This window comes from Lissotriton vulgaris, chromosome 10 (assembly GCF_964263255.1).
Source record: "Lissotriton vulgaris chromosome 10, aLisVul1.2, whole genome shotgun sequence".
Classification (NCBI taxonomy): Eukaryota; Metazoa; Chordata; class Amphibia; order Caudata; family Salamandridae; genus Lissotriton; species Lissotriton vulgaris.
This window is the reverse complement of record NC_141698.1, coordinates 429180236-429207780: the sequence shown is the minus strand read 5'-3', so window position 1 is coordinate 429207780 and position 27545 is coordinate 429180236. Positions and strand designations below refer to the sequence as shown.

The window sequence follows — 27545 nt, the reverse complement described above, 5'->3', positions numbered from 1 at the left end:
CTTGATGTAAGACTGCTCCCAACCCTTTCATACTTGCATCTGTTGTGAGGAAAGTCTTCCCTTCCGGATCGAAACTCCTTAGCTTGGGCGTATCCTTGAGGAAGGCCTTAATCTTAACAAACTCATCCTCACATTTTCCACACCACAAAAATTCAGCTCCCTTGCACAAGAGCGTACGCATATTAATGCACCTTTCTGCAAAACCCTTAACAAACTTACTATAGTATTCAGCCATCCCAAAGAATTTAATGAGATCTTCTTTTTTTCTTGGCGATGCCAGTTTTTCTATGGACTCCACTAAATCATGTTTTGGTTCAGTGCCACTTCCTGATATGGTATGCCCTAAGTAATCAATGGAAGTATTTCTGAATTTACATTTATCCATCCTGACAGTGAGGTTATGACAACTAAATCTACTTAACACCTCTCTGAGTCTTGAATCATGTTCTTGGTAATCTTCTCCATAAATCAGCATATCATTTTGATAAATTTTCACCCCTTTTTGGCCCTTAACTCCCTTCTCCAAGGCTCTCTGAAAGACTGAGGCTGCGGATACTAACCCAAAGGGTAATCGCGCAAACCTAAAAGGTCCAAAGGGTGTAATGAATGAAGTGTAATCTTTAGACTCTTCATCTAACATAATTTGATGATACGCCAATCTTAGATCGACAGTGGAGAAAATTTGAGCCCCTTTGAGCAATATAAGCATGTCAGAGATCTTAGGCAAGGGATATCTGTCAACTATAACCTGTTTATTAAGTTCTCCAAGATCAATGCAGAGCCTAAGAGAACCATCAGATTTTCTAGCGGCTACAACCGGAGCCAACCATTGTGTCCCTTCTACTTCTTCTATGATAAATTCCACTTTTAACTTCTCTAATTGTGTTCTCATCTCTTCTCTTACAGCCAAAGGAACTCCTCTGACCCTGCTGGCAAATGGATTTGCACCAGATTTCAGTTTTATTTTATGGGTATAGTCAGTTAAACATCCTAAATCATTTCTGAAGACTTTAAAAAAAGAGTTCTTCAACTCCTCAATGAAACCCTCATCACCAACTTGAGAACAGGCACCTTTAACAACAAAGTTTTCTTATAAAAGAATGGGAGGATCACTATTAGGATCAAGCATGACCCCTAAATCTCTCTGGTGTAGCCAGCTCAAAATGCTATCCCCTTTATGAGACACATATATCTTGCCAGATCCGTACCTCCCTCTGAACTCTATTAACCCCAGAAAATAACCCAGGAGCTTTATCGGTTCTCCACTATAAGCATATGGATTGATATCTGCTTTTAGCAACTTTACTTTGTCCTTTAAGTGGAGACAGAAAAACTCTTTTGAAACAATATTTATTATAGCTCCTGAATCAAACAGGACACGGGTAGCCTTATTTCCCACCAAAATTCCATTGAAAGGAACTTTCTTCTTATCACTGACAACCTGGGAAACAATTTGTCCACAATCAATATCAGAATCTGAATCACTTTCATTCTCTACACACTTGTGTACCATATTAATCTTGCTCTTTCCTCTTTTGATTTTATAAGAGGAAGTAACATGGCCAATTTTTATACAATTGTTTCGTTGTCAGAGCAGACGCGAGTGGCGGCGGTCTGCGGCGGTTTGCAGCGGCAGCAGTGGGGAACCATGGTGGTGGGAGCCACGAAGCCACGAGCCTTCGCATTTTCGTTTTGGGACCGGTGGAGTAACAGTACACCCGGATCAGATTCAGCGTGAGCCCGCTTCTGCAGGTACCACGAGTTGTGGCCGGGTGCGGCCGAGTGTAGTGGTGAATCCCTGGACAGTCTTCCAGCGGGGGAGTAGCGGATGGTCCACCAGCAGCGGCGGGAAGTGGCAGCCGGGCAATTTTATCTGCGGGTAGAGTTGTTGCCAAGTTAGTGCAAAAAGTTGAACACTTACAGAGCCCCTTGTTTGCCGGACCCTGTATGATCCTGGCCCTGTTGCGATCCTGATGTGAGCCGCGAGTGCCCCTCACCACTACATGAGTTTCTGGTCAGTTGAGACCTAGAGTTCTGAGAAGAAGACTGAACATTCTCACAGAGACCTATGCTGCTTTATTACTGGTGCTCCTAATTATTAAAGACACTCTGGGACCTGTGTGAGCATGGGTTCTACCGGGCAGACGGACACTCTTTCCTTGCATTGCTGGTACCCTCGCCGCCGCATTTTACCATCATTGCGGCCGCCAAGGAGGGGACTCCAGCACTACATTGATCAGACTCCCTAGCGGTCCGCCACCATTGCAACGCCGCCACGTCTTCTCGGCGCCCGGAGGCGCTTGAAATAGCGGCCCATCCCCGCGACGCGGGAGCGCGCGGGAGAGTCGCCGGGCTAATCCCGGGCAAAGGGCGGGCCCTCTGTGGCCCTCCATGGACAACTGTGGCTGGGCTGGGCCACCCTATTTAATTGTGGACTACGAGATCTCTCAGTAAGTTAAAGATATATGGATAGCTTCTTGCATTTTAAGGTTTTGGTTTAATGGTCTACATATTCACTAGAAGGGTTACTGACTGTAAAGTGTTTGCCCTTATCTTTTTCGTGTTTTACATATAATTCTTAGTCAGATTATGACTACCAAAGGGGTTCCGAAAACAATTATTGCCTAAGGGGGAACGCTAAAGGGGACTATAGATCGCTATCTAACAAAGGCAACATCCGCCATTGATGAGAAATAGTGAGAGCTGAACAACGCTTATCCTTGGAAACCACATCCAATAAACGATCTTCATTGGTGTTAACTGAACTCTCGCAAACCCTAACTGTATCATGGGATGGAAATGAGATTAGTACCGATATATGTACCCCAGCAGAGCGAGAAGTAGAGCCACTCAGTACCCCTAGGCCTGATTCAATCTTAGGTAACTTAAGTGCTGACCCTAGCGTTAAAATTGTACTGGACGAAAGCCTTTTGGATAATTCCCCTATGAAGTTATGTCACAGGAAGATTGTGAAAAATCGGGATGCTTGGCGGATGGGTCTGAAAGAGGTAATGTGTTCATGACTGAGCAAATTGAAGGTGCTAATTTGTCTATGACTTCCCTGAGTACTACTGAAAAAAAGGAATTTTGTAGTTTTATGACCTGGAACGTGGCGGGGTTAAAATCGAAAATCCTATCTGGGAAGATGTAATAAATAGATACGATATCCTGGCTTCACAGGAAACCTGGCTAAGAGAGCCACTCCATATTAATGGCTATAAAACACTGTTTACACCGGCAGTGGTGGGAACGCATGGAAGAGAAAGGGTGGTTTGATTATGTACCTTTCTAACCGGCTTAGGTATGAGAAAGTACAATTATTATCAAAAAGTACTTTCTATCAGATGGTAAAGATTGATGTTAAAAAGGCAGTTAGTTTTATTTTATAAATTGTTATAATAACATTCCGAATAATGATATTGTCAATACTATAAAAATGTTGAGTGATGATCTAAAACATGTAATAGATATCAGCAAGAAAGAAGTAATAATTTTTTTTTTGGGGGGGGGGCGGATTTTAACTGTGCTCTCTGTAAGAGGGGCCAAAAAGGCATTTGCGGTCTTATGCTAGAACAAGACATTAGTCTTAATCATTTTGATCATTCCGTGTGTGTGGACCTTTTAAATGAAATATTGTTTACATATGATTTGGAATTTGCAAATGAACTTGCTTAAATATCATCCCCTTTTTGCCCCGACATATATTGGTAGGGGTGCACTGACCACTATTGACTTCATATTATCTGTGAACAGATATGCTCGCCAGATGAGAAGTTTTAAGACCCTTGACTGCCCTTTGAGCGATCACCGGCTGATAATATTAGAGATCAAAAATCCATTTCAAGAGTTCGATCGGGATGGCTCACCTAGGCAGACAGACCCTGACGTGGTACTTGGGAGGCAAAATGGCTATACTCTTAAATGGAGCAAAATGGCCCCAGAGAAATTTCTACACAAACTGGTGAAGAAATGTTCCGAAAGTTTTAAAATCTGTCTGGATGAGCACGTAGACAGTGAATCTATAATTGAACATTTTAACTTAATAGCATCTACTACCAGGGATAGTTTGTGGGTTGAATTAAAGAACAGGGGGAAATCAAATAGGAGGTGCTTTGATACCTCATGCACAAAGACACTCTCCAAAGCTAAAAATGCCCTACATGGGATCCCACGAGATCTGTTACTGGTGAGAGGTTTAAGGAAAGCATACAATGAAGCACTGAAAAACAGGAAAAATGCTTTAAAAAGGGAGGCCTGGGACTCACTTTGTGAGGCATCGCTATCTAAAGACCCATCTGCGTTCTGGAAGGCAGTAAACGCCCCCTTTCTTTATGAAAAAACAAAAGCACGTATGGAAATAGCGATTGCTGAGGACGATTGGGTCGACCATTTCTCAAATCTCTACAGTTGCCCACATGGAACAAACCAATCTTTTCCTGATATACCCAGTGGAAAAAGTGCACCGGATTCGAAACTGGTTGTAACTCTGGGCGAAGTTATGATGAGCTTGAAAACATCTAAGAGCGGAAAAGCTGCAGGCCCAGATGGGATTCTGGCAGACATGTTTAAAGATAACAGTGAGTTATGGGGGCCATTGTTGGTACAGTTTTAATGCTGCCCTGGGGAAGGGACTAAATGCTTCCTGGTTCACCTCAGTAATTGTCCCAATATACAAAAAGGGAGATAGGCAAAATTGTGCATGTTATCGACCCATTTCTCTTTTAGATTCGTCCATAAAAATCCTTGGTAGGGTTATTTTAGCAAGACTTCAAAACTGGGCAGAGGATTATGGGATAATAAGTGACCTCCAATATGGTTTTCAGAAGGGGATAGGAACAGTTGAATAGGGCCTAAATGTATTTATTTTGCATCAAAAATGCACTAAGGTAAAGGGGGAACGCTTATATTTTATGTTCGTCGATCTTACATCGGCATTTGATTGCGTATCCCATAGTAAACTTTGGGGTTTACTGGAAACACAAGGAGTAGATGATAATATTATTTGCGTCCTTCGGGAATTATGCTCAGGGGCCACAGTGTCTGTCCGCTATGGGAAGGGCGGAGACTGTACCAGATCTTTCGGTATTGGCCGGGGGGTACACCAAGGGTGAGTCCTCGCCCCTTTTCTGTTTTTAGTATATATAAATGGTCTGGAGAGACGACTGCTGCAAGAGTGCAGGGATATGCCTATGGTTGGTAAGAGATCTATCCCTGCACTCTTGTATGCAGACGATGCGGTCTTAATGGCACGCACGCCCCTGGCCCTACAGAATTTGACAACATCTTTTAATACCTTCATGTCAAACCTTGATCTAAAAATTAACTGTACAAAAACATATTCCATGAACTGTGGCACAGGAAGTAAGCAACGAAGAAAAACAATGTATATAAATAACACTCCTGTGGAATCCACCCCCATTTTTCCTTACCTAGGTATCCTGTTCCATGAGGCGGGCACATGGGCAAGTGCAGTAAAAGCGAGAACTCTTTTGTTCTCACAATAATGGCTCTAAAAAAAATTATTAAAAAAATGGGCAAAAAAATGATCAGCGAAATTTTAACTATTTACAATGCTACTTGCATATCAGTTGTTCTTTATGGTGCAGGACTTTGGGGATATGTTAACATAAAACCAGTTCAAATGGCCGTAAATATGTTCTTGAGGCATATCTTAAAATTACCAGCGAGTGCCGCGACCTATATTTGTCATGCAGAACTTGGTCAGCCATATGTCTCAGACACAATTAGAATTCAGCCCATTCTTTTGTGGCACAGGGTATGGACAACAAATGAGTCCGTGCTGAATCGTGCTATTCTTCGGGACGTCCTAACACTAGAAAATGTGACTAGGATTAAGTGGCTTGCTTATGTTAAAAGCTTCCTGGTTGATATTGATCGCCAACAATATTTTGATGATCCAATTTCAATGGTTAACATACCTAGAAAATCATTGAAAAAACTCTGTATGGAACATCTTCAAGAGAAAAGAGTTAAAGAAGAAATAATGAAAAAAACGGTTTCTTTGCATCAACTGATTTTAATTGAGGGCAAACTGCAGCCTTATTTACCCCTACATATGACTAATTATGAGAGGTTTGTCCTGACCCGTTTTAGGTTAAACATTGTTTATAGGCTTTTAACTTTCCCTGATATTAATTCTTGGTCCCATGACTTAATTATGTGCCCATGTGACGACTGTTCACCCTAATCTGATATTCATGTATTATTCTTTTGTAACTTTTATACATTGCCTCGCAGAAAAAGTATCATCCCCATCCTAAAGGAAATGAACTTGAATGGATTTTGCCCAGCGTTTTTAGAAGTGCAGAGACTAGACACAGTATTAATTGTTGCAACAGTCTCAGAATTTTTTTTTTTTTAAAACCTTTATTGCAACACTATGAAAGTACAAGTATGGGCCTACAACCGCAGGGGCCGGCCGCTATTTAGAAATGTAACCAAACATAGCACGGTTCAAAACAGCTCATCAGCCAACAGCCCTGTGGTCCGGCAGCGATTCAGGATAAAGTTTATCTTGGAACGCATGAGTAGGGTACAGAACATAATAAAGGTTTCATTTTATATTATAGAAATAGACGGATCAGGTGCCATACAATCAAGCTAAAGGAGACGGGGGACAGGGCAAGAAACAGGATATACATCAGAAACAACAATATGAGGAACCCTGGCGCCAATATTTATATAGCGAAGTGAACAACAATACAGGAGGCAGTTTCATAAGCGCCGGTTCCCAGATCCTGCCCACCCGGACTTTCGATTAACCTAGGAAGCGTAAGCACTAAATTCCAGAACACAGTGTACTCAGAATAGTACACAGACAATACTGACCCAAGAGGAAGGAAAGGGAAGGGAGAAAAAGGCCATAGAAAATAAGAAAGGCAAAATAAACCGCCCCCGTCCAACCCCCCACCCTGCACCCCTGCCGATGGCTAAAGCCTAACCCCACTAGCAGCATGCCTGTCGCCCTAAAAACTAAAACCCCTAAAAGAAGGGAAAGAAAGAGAAAAAGCGGAGGAGGGCCTAGTAGTACCCGCCCCCAGCCCCTTACTCCCCCGCCAGAAACAGGCACCCCCTATCGCAAAGAGACGGATGTGGAGCAAGCCTTATGAGAGAAAATAGGGGGAACCATGACACACCGCTCAGCCTCTGTACTCAAATCATCATAGGTCGAACAGTCACAATACCATTTCAAACCACCCCGAGTTGAGTAATCTCACCCCTGACCCTTTCGGACCAGCACACAAGCCCTCCCCATCGAGACCCAATGGCATACAAGCAAGTCATAGAGGAGAGGGAAGTCATCGAGAGTCAATCCGTTACCACTTGCAGCAAGTGAGTCCACGGGAGCTTCAGGTGTAGAAAGCCTCCCTCTCCCAACAAGACAGTCTCGACAGTCCTTGCCCCGGGGTCGCAACATTTCCAAAAAGGGGGGGAGACGATCACCAGATAGAAAAAGGTCTAGAACACAAGTCTCCGGGGGTAGGAAGCCATTCAGTACCTCGAGAGTCAATAACAGTGGAAGGTGCAATATCATTCTCACGACCTCCAGGACACCATCTTCCAGGGCTACGTCCGGTGATTCCAATACTCGCATCCCCATGGGGTCCTCCCAGTGAGTCAAAATGGCCGCTGGTTGAATGGCTACAGATGGTAGTTCAAATAGTGGGGCAGGGTCCGGTACAATATGCAGAATCCCAGACAGGCTTGCATCCATTTTATTCATGGAGACAGTCATTTGTGATTGAAGCGCCCAGAGTTCTGCCAGTAATGACCTCAGCGATGGCTCGGACACATTTCGATCCATGGTCTCACGCTCAAGACCGATCACAATCACCTTCCTAGTGAATTAGTGTCTCCGGGGGAGACAGACAGGTATCACAAGAGAGTAAGCGTGGACGGTAGCCCGTCGTTCTCCACTGTCGCGATCATCAGGCTTAATGCCGCAGGCCGGGGCCCCGATCCGCAGAGCCCCGGAGGGAGCCGGCACCGGGTTCGCGGGATGGGAACCCCCGCCTGCCGTCAGTAGCAAGCAAGGTCACCTCTCCATCAGTGTTGAGCAAAGAGAACAATCACTGCCAATTCCAGGCACAAAAGAAGCCTCCACTACGATCGGCCGGACCCTGCCTGGGTCTCTCAGCCGTTGTTGTTGCACTACCACTCGGCCACGCAGATACTCGAGGCCCCGGCTTCACTGCTGGAGTAGGCCACAATCTTCAACACGGTGTAACTCTGTGAAACCGGCCGATAAAAATTCCCGGATTTCACCTTCAGAATGAGGAACTGTTCATGTACGCAGAGGCTGGGCGTAAAATCAGGATATTGTGCAGGATCTTGCGGCGGGAGACGGAGGTCTGCGGAGTCGGGAGCCTAAGCAGCCATCTTGTTTGTCGTCGTAGCTCCTCCCCTCTCAGAAATATTTAAACAAGTTTTTATATTGCGGAAATCAATTTGTATGGATGTATTTTCATCGATTTACTTGTGTGGAAACTTGTTTTTAATAGGAAATAATGTGTATTACTTCTTTGAAATGAAATCTTATGTTGTATGCTTTTATGGTTATTATCAAATGAACCAAATAAAGTACTTGAACTACAATTGTCACCCTTGGCCTTTAAAGCAGGGCATTTTTTATCATTAGCAAAATGGTTTGGATTGCCATACCTGAAACATTTGATTGTGATTCAAAACCCTTGAAATTTGAACCAGATTTTTTTCTCTGACCCATCTTTTGAATTTCTTTTATCATTTTTCTCTTTCATGAATACTTTCCCTTTTGAATGTAATTTAACCTCTTGAACATTCACATTCTTGCTCTCTTGTTTAGATATTACCTCAACACATTTAACAGAATGTTCAATTTGTTTTGCTATGATTATAACTTCATCAAGTGAGGGCTCATCTTTCTGCCATATGTCATCCCTGACTTATTGTACATTACATCCCAGCAGAAATTGGTCTCTTATCCTCTCTTCTAAAAGTGCACCAAACTTACATGATGATCCTAATTTTCTGAGCGCAGTGATGTAATTCTCCACCGATTCTCCTTCATTTTGATTACGCCGACCAAAATGATAGCTCTTAAGTATTGTCCTAACCTTAGTGAGATAGTGCCTATCTAATTTTAAAATGCTAATTTCATATTCATTATGGCTGGAGTCATCTATGTCAGGTAAATGATCAAAGACCTCTTGGCCTTCCGACCCTAAAAAGTGTAGTAACAATGCAGTACGTCTTTCTGCGCTAAGATTTGTCCAACAAACCTTGGCGTAACGTTCAAACCCTTTTGTTCCACTTTTGCCACTTGATGGGTGGATCACCAGGGCTTGACAAAAAAAAACAGAGGACTGGTAACATTCTGCATTTCAAATACCCTTTAACAGTGTAGGGTGTTGAAAAGAAATCAAATTATACCACACAATTGGAGAATTGAAACACCTAGTAAAAAGTTAAGAGTCACTAGATGACATACAACAAACAATTTGAAATATTGACTCACCAGAAAAGAGAAATTACGGCAAAGCGTAACTGTGTCATGGTCATAAATATTATGATTCTACAGATTAATGAAATAACCTGATTATCCTGGTTAAGCTGAATAAGAACTAAACGAAACACTACTTACTGTATGTGAGCAAATGTTTCGACCTTGAGATTGTATTTCTTACTGAGCATTTTTAAAAAACACACAAATATTTCCCTCATAAATTTAACTTAAGTTTAAAAAAAAAAATTAATTGAATGGCTTTAAGCATTAAAACGTATTAGAGTAAGCAACAGTATTAATTTGTTCATTCATGAGAGCTTCGAAGATCGGCAATTGTAGATAAAAATATTTTTTTAAAATGGCCGCCACGTTAAGGCGAGGCAGTGTCATGACGTGGGACGGGTGCTCGGAATACTGCACTTTCAAAAAGAACTTCAGAGCGAAAGTGTATGATTGTTCTGTCGCTTAAAGAAGGTCGGCGTTCAGAGTCTGTGGAGGTTCTTAGTACGCAGCTGACGAAGTTCTACAATGATGTGGCCGAGGCTCCAAGATGACGCCTCCTCCAGCGCCTGCACGCTCGGTGAGATGTTTCTTCGTGTTTTTTCAAATGTATGCAACACGCGATGAACTATGTCTTGTAATGAAAACCAAGCCATTTCAATCAACTGTCAGTATGGTCGAAGACACAATATAAGTTGGAAAAAAAATTTGACTTTTACTGCGATCGCTCAAAAATAGGTTTTGGAAGAGACTGTATATACACGGTTTATGCAGGAAACAAAGTAAGACAAACCAACAGTAGAAAGAAAAAAATCGCAGCAGGACCAATTAAGCTTCAGTAGTTCACTCTAACTCAAAGGTTCTGAGTGAGTGTTCCCACGACGTAGATCTAGGCATTCCAGAAAAAATTATGTCAATAATATCTGTTAAATATGAGATCATTTAGTTCTGTTAAGGATCGTTTTACAAAACAAGTCCGGAGCATTTCATGTCTTCCCAACCAGACTTCTTTGAAATATTTTTTTTTCTCTAAAGCAGTATATCATTAAGAAGTTATCCACCCTTAATTTGTGAGCAAGTTAAGTAACTTTAACGCTCCCAACAAATTCTTTTGGATGAATTAAGCCCACATCGAAATCTCCCAACCAAAGAGCATAAAGGTGAGATATGTGGCGAAGCTTAAACTCCTTAAATTAAATAAAAATACAACTTACAAGTAAAGTTGAATTTCACTGCTAAAGAGTTGTTTATCTTTCCAGGATGTAGAGAAGGTTGATGTTGAGATCTTTTGAGTCCTCTTCTTTGACTAGGTTTTGGTGTATCCTGCCCTCGTCGCCAGTGTAAAAACAACTTGAATAAAATGAAGAAGTTGAATGTAGTTCCAAGTAGTTTAAGATTTATTGTAGAGAGTAATAAGATCCCATCAATCAGGTAAGACAGTCAGCTGCAACTGACTCATTACATCTTTCACAGTATTCCATTACCATGGAGCTACTCATAGAATAACAAGAAAGAGCATGAGGCCATGCTTAAAGAAACAGCACTAAGATGTATATAAATAACATATGAAAAGTAAGTAAGCACATTGCTACAAAAAGCAATCTAGAATAGAACATCCAAAGAGCATGAGTAGTCCATACACTGAACAATCTTCCTCTTTTGAATGCTGCTCCACGCTCAGATAAGTACTTCTGTAAGCTTTTCATATTGTTTTTGGTATTAAATTAGTTTGTTTAACATTACTTTGGTTTCCAAGCTATGGAAACATCTTCCCGTTTATTTCCAGTCATTTTGATGTTTATATTCCCGTAGTTTTGGTGTTACATAAAATAGCACTGAGCATTAATGAGCCTTTTTCAAAGCACAGCTTGCAAAAAGATTTGTATTTTATGTAGACAGCTTAGTGGCCTCCAACGTTTACTGCAGAGATTTTTGTGTTACTTGCTGGTCATAAGTTATAATTCTGTAATATAGCTCAATGAGTTATGCACCAGCGTGAAAGAGCTGCATGCAAACTATAAGGCCTAGAAGTTGAAACGTATTGTTTTTTCTTTAAACTTTCTTTATTCTAAGGTTCCTTTAGATGATAAGGAGTACTTATTAGTAATTCTAGGGAAATGGTTATTGGTGACCAATCATATTGAGAAAGGTTCTTAAAATGGAGGCCCACGCACCTCAAAATGGAATGGTGTCCTAAGTGGCACAAAAAAGAGAGGTGTCCAAAGCAGCACAATGGAGGAATCGTGTCCTATGCGGCACAAAAAAGAGAGGTGTCCAAAGCGGCACCAAAAAGAGAGATGCCTGGATGGATGAATGGTGTCATATGCAGCATGAAAAACAGAGGTGTCCGAAGCGGCACAATGGAGGAGTGGTGTCCTATGTGGCACGAAAAAGAGAGGTTTCTGGATCGGCACAAAAAAGAGAGGTGTCCAAAGCAGCATGAAAAGGAGAGGTGTCCAATACTGCAAAATGGCGGAATGGTGTCCGAAGCAGCACAAAAAAGAGAGGTGGCTGAAGCAGCACAATGAATCCTTATCCACGTTGTTGTTTTGTAGAGTGTGGTGAACAGCATCCATCCTGTTGTGAAAGACAATCCGCTTTTTGGGGATGACAGTCCACATCTTTTGACTACTTTGTCCTTGAGGGTACATCCTGTCTTTAGAGGCAGCAGCCTCACTCATGTGGTGAAAGATCCACTTGGTGGAATTATGGAGACCTGCTTTGAATATGGGCTACTTGTTTGGTCGTCTGAAACCGGAGTCTTCACACCTTCTCACTCAAGTAAGTTGAAGTTTAAAAAAAAAAAGTAAAAGGATTATTTAGACGATCAAATGTCGGCACAAGCATAAGATTTCATACAAAACAATTATATTCATAATTTATTGAGTTTAAAATAAATGTTAGAATATAAATACATCTTAAAATTGGTTTTGGCTACATGCCTTGAATTCGGGCTACTTGCTTTTTCTTCTGAAACCAAACATTACCACCATTTCATGCAAGGAATTTGGTGAAGTAACTTTTTTCTGTGTTTTAATTTAAGCATTTCTTTATTATTTTGGTTGAGTTTAGGTGGCAGAGCTTGGGGAGCAGAGAGAAAATATAATCGGCAACATGTATCTGGAATGGAGCTATCTATCCGGCTGTTGAATAAAAGTTGTACATGCAGCAGTTATTGGTTCTCTAACTTAGGGCTCTACATCTGTTGTGATGAACCTAATACTATTCAGTTGAAGGTCAAGTCAAAACTTTTTCCCATTTCCCCTACAGGACGAAAGTGAAAAAAAACAGCAACAGAGACCGTTAAAGTGACAATAGGAGTGTAGAAAGGAAGTTAGTATAGAGGGAAGGAGAGAAGAAGGAGAAAGGGCAGACCAGAGTGGATGATATAATCAATACAGACAATGACGATGATGATGATGATGGAGATAGTTGAAGGTAATACAAGAGTATGACAAAGAAATTTGGAGAGAATTATGGTTAATGGATAAAGACAGACTGGAGAAAGTGGGAGATGATGAATCCATTTAATTTGAAAGATATGTAGAGTGTCATGTGAGCTGGTTTTTCATCTAGTAAAATGGACTGAATTATAGATTGATTTTCTTTTAAGAATATTATTTTATATTTTTTAAATTATTTTGTGATCTTGAAGCTCTAAGTTTAGGGCATATATGTATTGTTGTCAATGCCATGGACTAGGGAAGCTCATTGCAATAGAAGACTGTGAGTTAGGGAGACAGGAAGGGAAATGGGGAAGACAATGAAAGTCCAAACATTGGTGAGAAGGGTACACAGTCAAAATATCGAGTAGGAAATATCGACCTACCATAATATCGAGTCTGAAATATCGAAGGTGCATAATATCGAAGGCAAGAATATCATTGGACAGAATATCGACCCAAGGTAAGTAATATCGAAATACTTAATATCGATGTAAGTAATATCGAAGTTGGTAATATCGATAGCATATATATCGATGTTACTAATTTCGATGACACTAATATCGATATTTGTATTATTGTATAGTTTTTTATTATGTATGTGTTCTATGTTTAATTTAAGTATTTAAAATATTTACTATTATATGTGTATAAATGTTATATAATAATAAATAAATTTATAAGTAAATTTTATGTTTTTGTACCGGAGCGGGTTGTGGGTTTATAGGGGAATAGGGTGGGAAGTAATTTAATTATGGTAAATTGATTAGTAATTAGTAGGATTTATTAATAAATTATAATTCATTGGTAATTATGTGAAAATAATAGGAAAATAATTTTAATTAATTTATTAATTGATATATATGTTCTGTAGCGGGTTGTGGGTTTATAGGGGAATAGGGTGGGAAGTAATTTAATTAGTTGATTAATAATTAGTATGATTAATTAATTAATTATAATTAATTGCTAATTAATATTGATTAATTGGGAAAAAAATTTATTGATTAATTGATATATATTTTCTGTAGCGGGATGTGGGTTTATAGGGGAATGGGGTGGGGAGTAATTTAATATTAATTAATTAATTAATATATGTTTTTTAAAATTTATATTTAATTTACTGGGAAATAATTAATATTAATTAGTTAATTAATTATTATAATTTTGTACATATTTAAAATTATTAATTAATTGGTAATTAAATAATATTAATTAGTTACCTTAATTAGAGTAATTTATTTATATATAATTTTTAGTTACTGTTAATTAATTAATTGGGGAAAAATAATATTAATTATTAAATTATATTAATTACAGCTAATGTGCTAATATATTTACTTTATTTGTTATTGTTCATTAATAATTAATTGCTAATTAAATAATATTAATTAAGTTTGGGTAAAGGAGTATTTTTAGTGTTCAGGGTCAGTTTTGGGTTTTTGGGTAAAGGGGTATTTTTAGTGTTCAGGGTCAGTTTTCAGTTTTTGGGTAAAGGGGTATTTTTAGTGTTCAGGGTCAGTTTTCAGTTCTTGGGTAAAGGGGTATTTTTAGGGTTCAGGGTCAGTTTTCCGTTCTTGGGTAAAGGGGTATTTTTTGGGTTCAGGGTCATTTTTCAGTTTTTGGGTAAAGGGGTATTTTTAGGGTTCAGGGTCAGTTTTCAGTTCTTGGGGAAAGGGGTATTTTTAGGGTTCAGGGTCAGTTTTCAGTTCTTGGGTAAAGGGGTATTTTTAGGGTTCAGGGTCAGTTTTCAGTTTTTGGGTAAAGGGGTATTTTTAGGGTTCTGGGTCAGTTTTCAGCTTTTGGGTAAAGGGGTATTTTTAGGGTTCAGGGTCAGTTTTCAGTTCTTGGGTAAAGGGGTATTTTTAGGGTTCAGGGTCAGTTTTCAGTTCTTGGGTAAAGGGGTATTTTTTGGGTTCAGGGTCAGTTTTTAGTTTTTGGGTAAAGGGGTATTTTTAGGGTTCAGGGTCAGTTTTCAGTTCTTGGGTAAAGGGGTATTTTTTGGGTTCAGGGTCAGTTTTGAGTTTTTGGGTAAAGGGGTATTTTTAGGGTTCAGGGTCAGTTTCAGTTCTTGGGTAAAGGGGTGTTTTTTGAGTTCAGGGTCAGTTTTCCCTACTGTTGCACTCTCTGGAGTAGGAATAGAAATTTTTACCCTTACGCTATCCAACGTTTTATTTAATTAATTGTTAAAATATCAAATGTTTTTTTTATTTTTTATATTACTTACATTTTATTTATGTTGCTCTTTTATGTTTGTAAATGTGTTAGTAAATTAGAATATATTTCATTCATTTATAAATTCGTAAAATAATTATTAATACTTATTGTTCAGTGCATATATATTACATATTTACTGTATATATTTAATTATTGTATTCTTAATATATATGTATTATTTATTACTTTGAAACATTATTAGATACTTTTAAATATGTTTATTTTATTTATTAGTCTTATAGACTTAATTTTACATTTATATATTTAAACAAAAAAACGATATTTTTAACATCGATATTTTTGACATCGATATTTTTTTTTCGATATTTTTGTACTTACCATGTTGTAGATAGGATGTCGATATTTTTGCCCTCGATATTGTTGACTCGATATTCTTGTAGGTCGATATTTCTGTAGTCGAAATTCTGTCAGTGATTCGGTGAGAAGATAAGTAAATACGTAACTACTGTCCATTCCGAAAAGGAAATAAACTGTTTCAAAACACATTGGACTATGCCAGAAGTTGAATAGGGCGGGTTAGGACACCTTCTCTCTGCCTCTCATCCAATCCCTATTGTTTCATTTAAAGGTGGACATGTTGTAAAAAGGAACATTGTTGGAGTGGTTTTGAGTTCACTTTTCTATTAATGTTAATTTCCTCACCTGGGTGTAACATGTTGGGGATATGGTGTTTTTTCGGTGGAGGCAAAATAACCTAGAGTATAAAATGAGATAACAACTCCCTTCTCCTCTGCCCCTCCCCGTCTCCCCATTTCTTTAAAGCGTTGTGTGTCATTGTTTGGTTATTTCAGCGTGCTTAGCACAGGAAAATATTACAGGTTCAGTGAACCTTTTCCATTTGTCACTATTTTGAGTCTTCAAGTTCACAACTTCTCACCAAAAATTACCCAAGCGTATCACAGCATTTATGCTATTCAAAAAGGTTGTGCCAGATGATGTTACAGAGGGACAGAATTTGAGAATGACAAGCCTTTTGAGATGTCACATTTAAGGGCATTTAACACATTTTGCGGTGATTTATCTACTTTCATTCGTTAAACGCTAAGACAGGTAACTTCACTGCACCCCCTTATTGAACTGAAATAGTGTGTCTTTAAGCTCTTCTTACAATGCACATGCCCAAAACAGGAGTCTGAAATTCTATTTTAGAAGCATATGGCCGAAACATTATATTGAAATGAAGAAAAGAAACCTTTTGCTTTTAACAATAAAGTTATGTGCTTTACAGAGTAAGCTAAAGAAAATACATAATTAGAAGGTGTAGTAAAAAAACCATAGAAAATAGGGAGAGGCCAGTTGGCACACAGAGTCACTAGGTTGTTACACAGCACTGTTAAGGTCAAGGAAATAATGCAAATGACCTCATCAGCCATGTCATAGTGAGTGACTCCCTGCCCTGAGTGTGCCTAAAGTGAGCTGTGTGACCAATTCGGCTCAGAGGGATGACAGAAGAGGGAGGTTTCTATGCTTGCTCTGCTCTTTAGGACAGAAACGTTGGTCTCCAGAGTCTATCTTATTCTTGGAGATCTTCTCTGAGCCCTAACCAACTGTGTTGTTTTTTAGAGACAGATCTAAAGAATCCACCTTGTGAGAGTCTAAAGGCTCTTTTCCCGTCGGATGACAATCCACATCTTTAGAAGACCTTATCTATTGTGAGAGACTCGTTTTTTGAAAGGCGGCAGCCTCACCCATGTGGAGAAAGTTCCACTGTATTGTTTTTTTTTCTAGCTTTGAATTTGGATTAGTTGATTGGTGGTCTAAAAGTGGAACATTGTTACCTTGTTCACATTAGTTGAATTTTTAAATAAAAGTAGTTTATTTGGATAATCAGTTAGCCACCCAAACATAATTACTTAAAAAACAATTGTATTAATAATGTTTACATCCTAAAATCATTGTTAAAATGTAGTACATTTTAAAAGTGGAACTTGGGCTAATTGCTTCAGAATCATGAATTTTACAGCCTTTTCACACAATTAAGTTGGTAAAATTGTTCTCTAATTATATATTTGGTGTTAGACTTGATGAGCAGGATTAATTGGCTGCAAGGATGTTTGCTGTAAAAGAGGTACTAAAGTATACAAAAAGTGATGGACGGAATGTTTCAATTATTCTCAATCACTGATACTCAGAGCCACATCCCATCCCATTGTTACTTTGCACACCGTGCCACCTCAATTTGAACCCAGCTATATGCAAAACAGAATTGACCCTGCTCCAATGGGAACAGTAGAGCTCAAACTGCAGATGCAGGTTTTCCCTGAACCGGAACACCCGCACCCGTTTTGCCCTTATTGTGGGCTCATCATCCGGGTACAGCTAGGCTCCAGTGAGACTGTGTTCATGGGACCCACATCCAGCAATACCTGTCCCTGCTTTGGACAACATACTTAAGTATACAAAAAGTGATGTATGGAATGCTTGAACAAATCTCAGCCACTGGTAATTACTCAGGCCAATGTAAGCAACAGTGACTGGGTTCTCTGCTTGAGGGCTGAATTCGAGCATCTTTAATTGAGGGTTATAAAATGTATTCACCTTCTTGAGAACTGAGATGTAAGCAATGCAACAGCTGAGTGCTACAGCAAGGGATGGAATGGGTGTAGAGAGTCAGTGGGAGAAAGAGGAGAAACCGAAAAAGGAGATTAATGGAGAAATGTGAAACAATAAGTCAAGTGAGACAAGAATGGTGTGTATGTCATATAGAATGATAGATCTAAGGTCAAGCTAGATAAACTAGTAGGGGCAAGGGAAGTCTGCAAGACGGGGATGCAAGTTTAGCAGGGGTGAAATGTTTTGATGGAACTAAAGAGGGACAGAAAAGTAGAGACCTAACAAGCGGGAGAATAAGTACAGGGAGAGGGCCAGCATGAAGGTGGGGCAAAGACCATAGAACAAGAGAGAGATTGAGGGAAATAGAGAATTAAACATAAGGCATTAGAGGTTTATGCGAGGAAGAGAGTGCGAGGACAATGGAAGAATACTACGAAAGAGCAAGGCTTCAATTTTACAAGAAGATAAGTGAATGTTTTTTTTTTACCAATATAACAAAGTGGAATGAAGTGGGAATGGAAAACGTGTCAGTCGAATCAGAGGCATTACCTGTGTATCTTGCTGATATAGGGGATGTGGGTCTGAGATTTCCTGACAATCAGTGTGATTTACCAAGTTAATAACATGATCTGATGAGCAGAGGTTAGTGATTTAAGGAGAGTTATAATGATGTTTGTGGGATTGCAAGAGGTGAGAATGGAAAGATAGATTATGTTTTGAAAATTAAAAGCATTTTTGAAGGCCTTATGATTCATGCAAGCTTTGTGTTATTTGTTTGTTTTATAAAAAATAGCACGAGTAAGTCAATTTCACTTATAATTTGTCTGGAGGTAGGTGGTACTAGCCTCAATGCTACTAGAACAATTTTAGAGTGGAGATGGTGGCAGTGGTGTTAGATGACTAAAAGCAGAGATGTTTTTTAAATAAAAAATTATGTTACGGAATAAGCTAGTGTAGAGAAAGACCAAAGCCCATAATGGTAACTGTATTATGAATGTGTGATTTATGAACTTTTTTCAACAAAACAATGTTTAAATGTTGATGGGAAACAGTCAGAAAACCGCGGTCTGAACCATGCGTGTTCCGACTATGCAAGCTCTACCTTAATTACGCATATGCCTTACACACATAGGCGTGGTTAAGGCAGTGAGCGGTCTAGCTGCAGGTTTGGGGTAGTTTAAGGTACAGTGCAGGGGGGCTGGTGGTTAGGGTAGTGTGAGTTAGGGTGCAGGGTTTTAGGCCTTAGGGCAAAGGGAAGGGAGTGGGTTAGTATTTAAGGAGGGGGTCGGGGTAGGTTTTAGTGTACTCGGAGGGGTTGGGGTATTTTAAGGGACAGCGTGGGGCGAGGTAGTGTAGGGGTTAGTCCTTAAGGCACGTACGAAGGGAGTGGGTAGTTAGGGTAGTTTTTTAGGGAAGTGGAAGGGGTTGGGGTAGTTTAAGGGACAGCCCAGTGTTGCGGGGGTCGGGTAGTGTAAGTTAAGGTGCAGGAATTTAGGCCTTAAGGAAGTGGGAAGGGAATGGGTAGTTGGGTTAGTTTTTCGGGCGGGGTCATTGTAGGTTTTAGGGCAGTGGAAAGTTTTGGGGCAGTTTAAGGGACGGCACAGGGGTTCGGGTAGTGTAGTGTTTTAGGCCTTAGGGCACTGGGAGAAGAATGGGTAGTTGGGTTAGTTTTGAGTCCGGGGGGTTGGAGTAGGCCTTAGGGCATTGGAACGGGTTGGGGTAGCTTAAGGGATAGCGCGGGTGCAGGTGGGTAGGGTAAGTTAAGGTGCTGGGTTTCAGGCCTTAGGGCAGTGGGAGGGGAATGGGTAGTTGGGTTAGTTCTTAGGGGGGTTGGTAGGTTTTAGGCCAGTGGAATGGGTTGGGGTAGTTCAAGAGACAGTGGGGGCAGGGGGGATCAGTGTAGTGCAGGATTTTATGCCGTAGGGCAGTGGGAGGGGAATGGGTAGTTCGGTTAGTTTTTAAGACGGGGTCATGGTAGGGTTTAAGGCATGGGAGGGGTTGGGGAAGTTTAAGGGACAGCGCAGGATGGGGTAGTGTAGGGTTTTAGGCCTTAGGGCACCGGGAGGGGAATGGGTAGTTGGGTTAGTTTTTAGGGCGGGTGGGGATGAGGTAGGTTTTAGGGCAGTCGAAGGGGTTGGAGTAGTATAAGGGACAGCCCTGGGCCGGCGGGGTAGTGTAAATTAGGGTGCTGGGTTTCAGGCCTTAAGGCAGTGGGAGGGGAACTGGTAGTAGGGTCAGTTTTAGGGCGGGAGTTGGGTAGGTTTTAGGGCAGTGGAAAGGGTTCAGGTAGTTCAAGGGAGGTCAGGGGGGCATGGAGGTCGGGGTAGTATAGGGTTTTAGGCCTTAGGGCAGTGAGAGGCAAATGAGTAGTTGGAATAGTTTTTAGTGTTGGGGGTCGGGGTAGGTTTCATGGCAGTGGAAGGGGTTGGGGTAGTTAAAGGGACAGTGCGGGGGCAAGGATGGGGTGGTCGGGGTGAGGTGGGATAGTGGCAACCTTAGCCACACATAACCCTTTACCAATCATGCCTATACCACAAAATCTTGGGGTAAACATGCGTGGTAAAGGAATGCATGGTTATGACGCATTTGTGGTTGGGCTGTGTGGTAGAGGCACACATAGTAAAACCATTTGTGCTTCTATTATACAACCAATGTTGACTGGTAGTGGCCTCAGTGTCTTAGGAAAGAGCGAGGCATTAATTCCTTCTTCTCAGTGAACGTTGTCAGACAGAAATCTTGCAAAATAATCAAATGCCTTTTTAACAGCGCCTAGATATAGTAACCCATGCAGTTCTAAAAGTTCTTCTTTGCTCATCCACTATGGGGTATACCCCATTAGATTAATTAATACACTATAGAGCTAAATTGGTCTAACAGCCAAACTGTTCAATTATAAAACAGAACCACTCCTGAAGTAACACTCTTCACAGATGCAATTCCAGCAGATAAAATCCCAACAGGAATTCTGTTATGATTTAAATATACCTTAGGGGAAAATGTGCTGGAAAATGTATTGCCAAAAAACACAGTTGATGGACAGAATGTAGAACAATGCCATACATTCACCCCAGTACAAGGATCTGGGCCTAAATCCATCGTTTTTTTGCACTCCACACCACCCTGGGTTAGACACTGGCTATATACAAATCAGCTCTGACCCTGTGCCTCATGGGAACAGTCCAGTCCGAACTACCAAGCCATGTCTTTCCCAGACTGGAATGAAAAATTGTCTAGCATTCGCGACAAAGAATTTTCAATTCTATTAAGGACACGGAGGCGAGGATTATGCTTCTCTTATCTTTACTGACCAAAACAGCAGCCAATAAACAACTTTAAACTTGCATGACCCCGGAAGGCCAACCCCCTCCATTAGTCTGCACCAATCACTGTCCAGTCCAATACAATACCAGTCTATGCAAAACCGGAACCTTCCTCTTTCTTTGCGATGTCCTCCTCAGTCCAACCAAGACTGGAGCCCAACGTGGCAACTATCGCATCCTCTTGTCCGAAGGGGAAAACTTCTCCTCAGCTGAGAACCAGCTCAGTCCGCAGGAATCGTACTCAGGTCTGTTTATGCTGATCACCTGAAACGAAAAAATATGTCGTAATGGCTATTCCAACATCAAGATATACAATAAGCCATAACATCATTCGGGTGGGTAAAATACATCACATCTGCAAATCGACATACCAAGTACATTACTGGCAACTCGGGTGGGATAATCCTCGCCTCCGTGTCCTTAATAGAATTGAAAATTCTTTGTCGCGAATGCTAGACAATTTTTCATTCTATGTCAGTCCACGGAGGCTCTGATTATGCTAGTTTAAAGTTTCTCCACCACCACCGATGCCACATCAACAATAGGTTTATGATAAAACGTTTTAAAAGTAGATTCAGATGACCAATCAGCCGCAGTCATGATGTCCTGAAGCCGAGACCCGGGACCAAAGGATTTTGAGGCCATAGCCCCTCTAACAGAATGAGCTCCAAACTTGGAGGAATCAATGCCCGCCAGACTCAACAACCAGGAGACCCACCTGGCCAGAGTAGCATTGGTGACTGGGCGGAAAGGTCTCTGTAGAGAAATCAATAATTGACCAAAACCGTTCCTAAATTCTCTAGTACAGTCCTCATATACCTTCAGACATTTTACTACACACAATTTACTGTGGTGAGGAAAAGCAGGATAAGAAATACATTTTGAATGTGTTTTAGTACGTTTTGAAATCGTGAAGGAAACTCCCGTAGGAGTAAATACTCTACCTGCTAAATCCAGTGCTCGAATGTCCGAGACTCTTCTGCAGGAGATCAAGCATAGCAACATCGTAAGCTTCGCTGAGAGCTGTTTCCTAGACAGACCCTCATTCGCCGGCCAAGCCGATAAAAAACGTAAGACAACAGAAACGTCCCAAAGCTCCGTATACTTAGGCTGAGGAGGGTTCACCATCCGGATCCCCCTGACCACCTTACACCCCAGTGGATGTTCCCCGACAGGTCTACCATCCACATGTGGATGCCCCGCCGAAACGGCCGATCGGAAAGTGTTCACCGATCTGTATGCCAAGCCTGACCGAGCCAAATCAGACAAAATATTCGCAATCACAGAGACATGTGATCCCACCGGATCTCCCTGTCGCTCGTTACACCAACCAACCCAGCGTCTCCAAGCCGACTCATAACGCTTGTGGGTGGAAGGCGCCCATGCCTGTGACAAGAAGAAGAGAGTGTCTTGAGAAACTCCTGGCACTTGCCAGCGTCTCCTGAAAGTCTCCACGCCATGAGAGACAACTGATCCAGAAGGACCAGCGGATGTTGAAGGCCCACAGGGCCTGTCAGCAGGTCTGGGAACGATGAGATTCGCACCGGAGGTGCGCATGCAAGACTCATCGCGACCGGAAACCACGCTTGGGTCTTCCAACATGGAGAGACCAAAATCACCTCTGCCTTCTGCCTCCGAATCTGAGCCAGAACCCTCGGGATCATGATGAACGGGGGGAAGGCATACAGAATGCCCGTCGTCCATGACTGAAGAAAGGCGTCCGAGCTGATCGCCAACGGATCCGGACGCCAACTGAAAAAATGGGGCAACTGTCGGTTGAGTCGTGAGGCAAACAGATCTATTAAACATGGACCCCACAAGCGGTCCAAGGCCCTGAAAATCCTGGGGTGCAACCTCCAATCGCTGGTATCCCTCAAATACCATGAGTTCCAATCCGCTGTCACGTTGACAGACCCCGGAATGTACTCCGCCGTCACCGATATCTGATGGTCCAGGCAATAGTGCCAAAAGTCCTTGGCAACCTCCGCTAGTAGACGATATCTGGTGCCCCCGAGGCGATTTATGTACCGTACCGCGGACACATTGTCCATGCGTAGGAGAATACAACACAAGACCTTCTGAGGGGATAGAGTCCGCACCGCAAAAGAACCCGCCAGGAGATCCAGACAATTGATGTGGAGTTTCAATTCGTCGCGGGGCCATCGGCCCCCGGTCTCCACCGAGCCGCAACGGGCTCCCCAGCCCCACCGGCTCGCATCCGACTCTATCACAACCTCTGGGGTGGCCGCAAAAATGGCTCTGCCGTTCCAGGCTTCCAAATGCTCCAACCACCAGTTCATCTCCGTGCGCGCGTCCTTCGATAACACTACCTGTTGGGCGTAAGTCACGCCCTTGCGAAGGTGTAAGGCCTTCAAGCGTTGCATCGCCCTGTAGTGCAAGGGACCCAGAATGATCGCCTGGATGGAGGAGGCCAAAAGCCCCACCAGGCGAGCCAAGGTCCTCAAGGAAATTGTCGGAGAGACAAGTGCTTTCCTCAACTCCTTCTTGATTGCCACCCTCTTCTTGAGCGGTAGGAGCAACTGGGCTTTCACAGAGTCGACCTGGAATCCCAGAAATTCCATTACCTGTGACGGTACCAGAATGGACTTCTGCAAGTTCAAAAGGAAACCCAGGTCCTGAAGGAGGTGAACCGTCCACGATAAGTGGAGCGAAACAATCTCCGGAGGGCATCCCAAGATCAGGATGTCGTCTAGGTAGATGATCAATCTTACGCCTCTCTCCCTCAGACACTGAACTATCGGTTTCATCAGTTTGGTGAAACACCAGGGAGCGGACGAGAGGCCAAAGGGCATGGCGGCAAACTCGAACCATTTGCTGCGCCACTGAAATTGAAGAAACCGTCGATGCGGTGGAAAAATGGCACCGTTAGGTAAGCGTCCTTCAAATCCAGACGTACCATCCAATCTTGTTCTAACAGGATGTCTCGCAGTAGGTGTATGCCTTCCATTTTGAAGTGTCGATACACCACCCATGCGTTGAAATCCCTGAGGTTTAAAACTAACCGAAAGCCCTGGTCCTTCTTTGGGACCACGAAGATTGTGCTCGTAAAGCCGTGATCGTGCGGCAAAGTTTCCACAATTGCCCCTTTCCTGAGCAAAGCCAGCACCTCTGCGTCTATGAAACTCTGTTCTTGTAGGGAAAAATGTAGTGGTGCGGGTGCTTGTCGCTGCGCGGGGGAGGCATAAAACTCTATGCGGTACCCTTGGACGGATTGTAACACCCAGGGATCTGTTGTTAGTTCCCGCCACCTGTGAATAAACAAGGCCAACCTGCCCCCCACCTTGTGATCTGTTGCACAAAGAATTCGTACCTGAGTAGGAGTTGTCTCCTGAATTATTTTGCTGTCCTCTGTAACTTCCTTTCTGTCCTCTGCCACGACCTCCTCGATTACGGGAGGGGTAGAAGTTGGGGCGTTGGTAGCCTCTGCCTCTCTGCTCACCTCCGCGTGAGGTCTGATTAAAACCTCGGCCGGACCCTCGACCTCGCTGGCATCCGGCCCTGTCAAAAACACTGGTGTGAAGCACCCTCTTAATTGTGGTCTGCGCTTTGTCCAGCGCTGAAAAAGTGGCAACGTATTTGCCCATTTCTTTAACAAACTTGTCTCCGAAGAGCATGCCGTTAGCCAGAGAACCAGGTTCGTTGGAGGCCATCTCCGCCAATTGGGAGTCTATTCGCATAAGAAAAGAGCGTCTCCGCTTCGTAGACAGCGCCACATTCGCGTTTCCCAGAAAGCACATCGCGCGTTGGGCCCATTCCATGACGTCAGACGTGTCCATAGGCACGCCTTGTTCTTTAGCCTTGACAGCGGCCTCCAGAATCTTAGTGAGGGGTCCAGAGACGTCCAGTAACTTGTCCTGGCACCCCCGCCAAGCCTTATCCAGTCCTTTTTTGGGGTCTTTAGCAAACTTCCTCATGAACGCTGTCATGGTAGGGTCAAGGTCCGGAGTATCCGCCACCTTCCCCGTCACCGACGGTCTGGGACATTCCGACCTCAGAGTGGCTCGAACCCCACTCTCAAAGCCTTGGCGCAAGTTATTGGTGACATAATGCGCAACCTCGGCACAAGGCACCCACTCCGTGGATCTAGGGTGAATTATAATATTGGGGTCAAATAGAAGGTTCCTAGGGACCTGACTATCATCGGCCTTGAAAGCCGTGTGCTTAGTTTTCTTAAACTTCTTCTTAGAAACTATAGACTCCACCTCCGAGTCTGAAGTATCAGGCGGCGTCGAGGAGGACTCCCCCGAGGTCTGATAAGCCATAGAGCCATGGTCCCTCATCACCGATCTGGCCATCTGCGCTATCTTGTGGTCTTGGGACTGACCTGAAGTATCCCCCTTTCGTGAGGATTTAAACTTCCTCTTGCCCGATGGATGATGGGACTTGGTAAAAGGTTTTAACGCCTTAATCAGGGAATTACTGACAGAGCTCTGGTCGTGGGTAGCCAGAGCTTCGCCTAAGTTCTCCTCCAGTTGTTCTTCCTCAGACTCATACTGTTCATATTCATTAAATTCAACCCACTGGTCGCCCTCCTCGGCGTAATACGCCATTTCCAAGCAAAGGAGGTGAGGAGGAGATTAATAGGGGGGGAGCAGCCCAGGGGTTTCGCCTCTACACACACTTTATGCAACCCCAGTTGCCAACAAACCACAGATGCAGGCCAATATAAGGTGGAAGAAGACCCCTTGCACTACCAAAATGCTCCCCTAGAGCAAGCTCTTATTCCGGACAAGCTCCGGTCAGCGTTAAATTGAGGCCAGGGATTTATGCAGTCATAGACGCGCAGATCGCGAGGAGCCGGGAATCTCAAAACGAAACTCGGCACCTCGCGCATGCGTGTAATGCTGGGGGCACACACTCGACTGCTCTCTGTGCGCGGCAAAGCCGCGTCTGCCTCCTCCTGCTCCACCGCCCCCTAACGCGCTCAGACACACAGCGCGCGTCGCCGGACGGCGGACCGGGCACAAGCCCGACGGTGAAAAACGCTCGTAAGCCGCAACCAAAACAGCGTCGTTGCGCTACAACCAGCCGCGCAGTCGCGCATACACCATGTAAGAAATTCAGATAATTCACACCATAAACCCTCATTCACACACAAATAAGGGAAAGGCACTTAACTCGCTGCTGCAGCAGCAAAGAAAGAGGAAGGTTCCGGTTTTGCATAGACTGTTATTGTATTGGACTGGACAGTGATTGGTGCAGACTAATGGAGGGGGTTGTCTTTCCGGGGTCATGCAAGTTTAAAGTTGTTTATTGGCTGCTGTTTTGGTCAGTAAAGATAAGAGAAGCATAATCCTCGCCTCCGTGGACTGACATAGAATCAAGCATCCAAGGACCGGTTTCTTGCTATCAGCCTTCATCAGCCTGGATAGCTTGACTCCAGTGGTGTGGAGAGCCTGGGACTCACGTCTGAGTATACCCAGCACACTCGGGGTGAAAATTGCAAAAAACACAGTTGATGGACAGAATGTAGAACAATGTCATACATTCACCCTAGTACAAGGATCTGGGCCTAAATCCATCGTTTTTTTGCACTCCACACCACCCTGGGTTAGACACTGGCTATATGCAAATCAGCTCTGACCCTGTGCCTCATGGGAACAGTCCAGTCCGAACTACCAAGCCATGTCTTTCCCAGACCGGAAGCAAGCATCCAAGGACCGGTTTCTGGCTATCAGCCTTCATCAGCCTGGATAGCTTGACTCCAGTGGTGTGGAGAGCCTGGGACTCACGTCTGAGTATACCCAGCACACTCGGGGTGAAAATTGCAAAAAACACAGTTGATGGACAGAATGTAGAACAATGTCATACATTCACCCCAGTACAAGGATCTGGGCCTAAATCAATAGTTTTTTTGCACTCCACACAAAATGTATTCCCAGCACAAATACTGCACTGTTAGTAGAAAAAATGTCTCAATGTTATTCTGTACAATGGCCAATGCTACTAAGAACACCAAGCCATGAAACAAATGTCCTCAAAATATTAAGCCATATTATGCCGACAGATTACTAGATAGCTGAATTTGGCCTAGTGTATTGTGTGCTAGAACTGAGTGTTCATAATAATTATTTGATAGCTAAAGCAATTTATAATGCCATTTCCTGCATAGAGCCCAAGAGGCCATCATAGTAAAGGGACATGTTTAGAGAATTAGCGTCGAAATACTTTGGGAAGATTCTTAATAGTTATTTTCTAGACATAGCTTGTTTCTTTAGACAAATCCCTGAGCATGTCAACTGAACAAGTGATATGCCTGTGTTATTCTTTAGCTGAAATACTAGTTATAGCCTTATACTTAGCCAGAGTCTCCAGTAGTGTTACTTTCGATAATACCCATCTTCATTCTAAGACTCCTGAGTCACTCAGACCTATGCTGTAGATAATAAGGACTCACAAACATTTTCTCGGAGGTCAAAGAGCGCAGCCTACATTGTGACCGGGAAGGAGGGTCAGTGATGGAAAGAA

At 42.6% G+C, this 27545-nt stretch overlaps 1 protein-coding gene across 1 annotated transcript; it reads right to left on the bottom strand.

The window, feature by feature from the left end:
* Positions 1-21297: 21297 nt before the first annotated feature.
* Positions 21298-25627, bottom strand: LOC147685362 (uncharacterized). Its single transcript, XM_086939632.1, has 2 exons — positions 24388-25627; positions 21298-21320 (listed from the first exon to the last, which is right to left on the bottom strand). Exons 1-2 carry the CDS (start codon positions 25625-25627, stop codon positions 21298-21300), a joined length of 1263 nt encoding a protein of 420 aa, XP_086795758.1.
* Between the last annotated feature and the right edge of the window lie 1918 nt (positions 25628-27545).

Excerpts from the sequence above, each read along its gene's own strand:
- LOC147685362 (XM_086939632.1), bottom strand. The coding sequence starts at position 25,627 with ATGGCGTATTACGCCGAGGAGGGCGACCAGTGGGTTGAATTTAATGAA. Across the intron at positions 21,321-24,387 it reads AGGAGACAACTCCTACTCAG|GTGATCAGCATAAACAGACC; the intron begins GTACGAATTCTT and ends TTTTCGTTTCAG.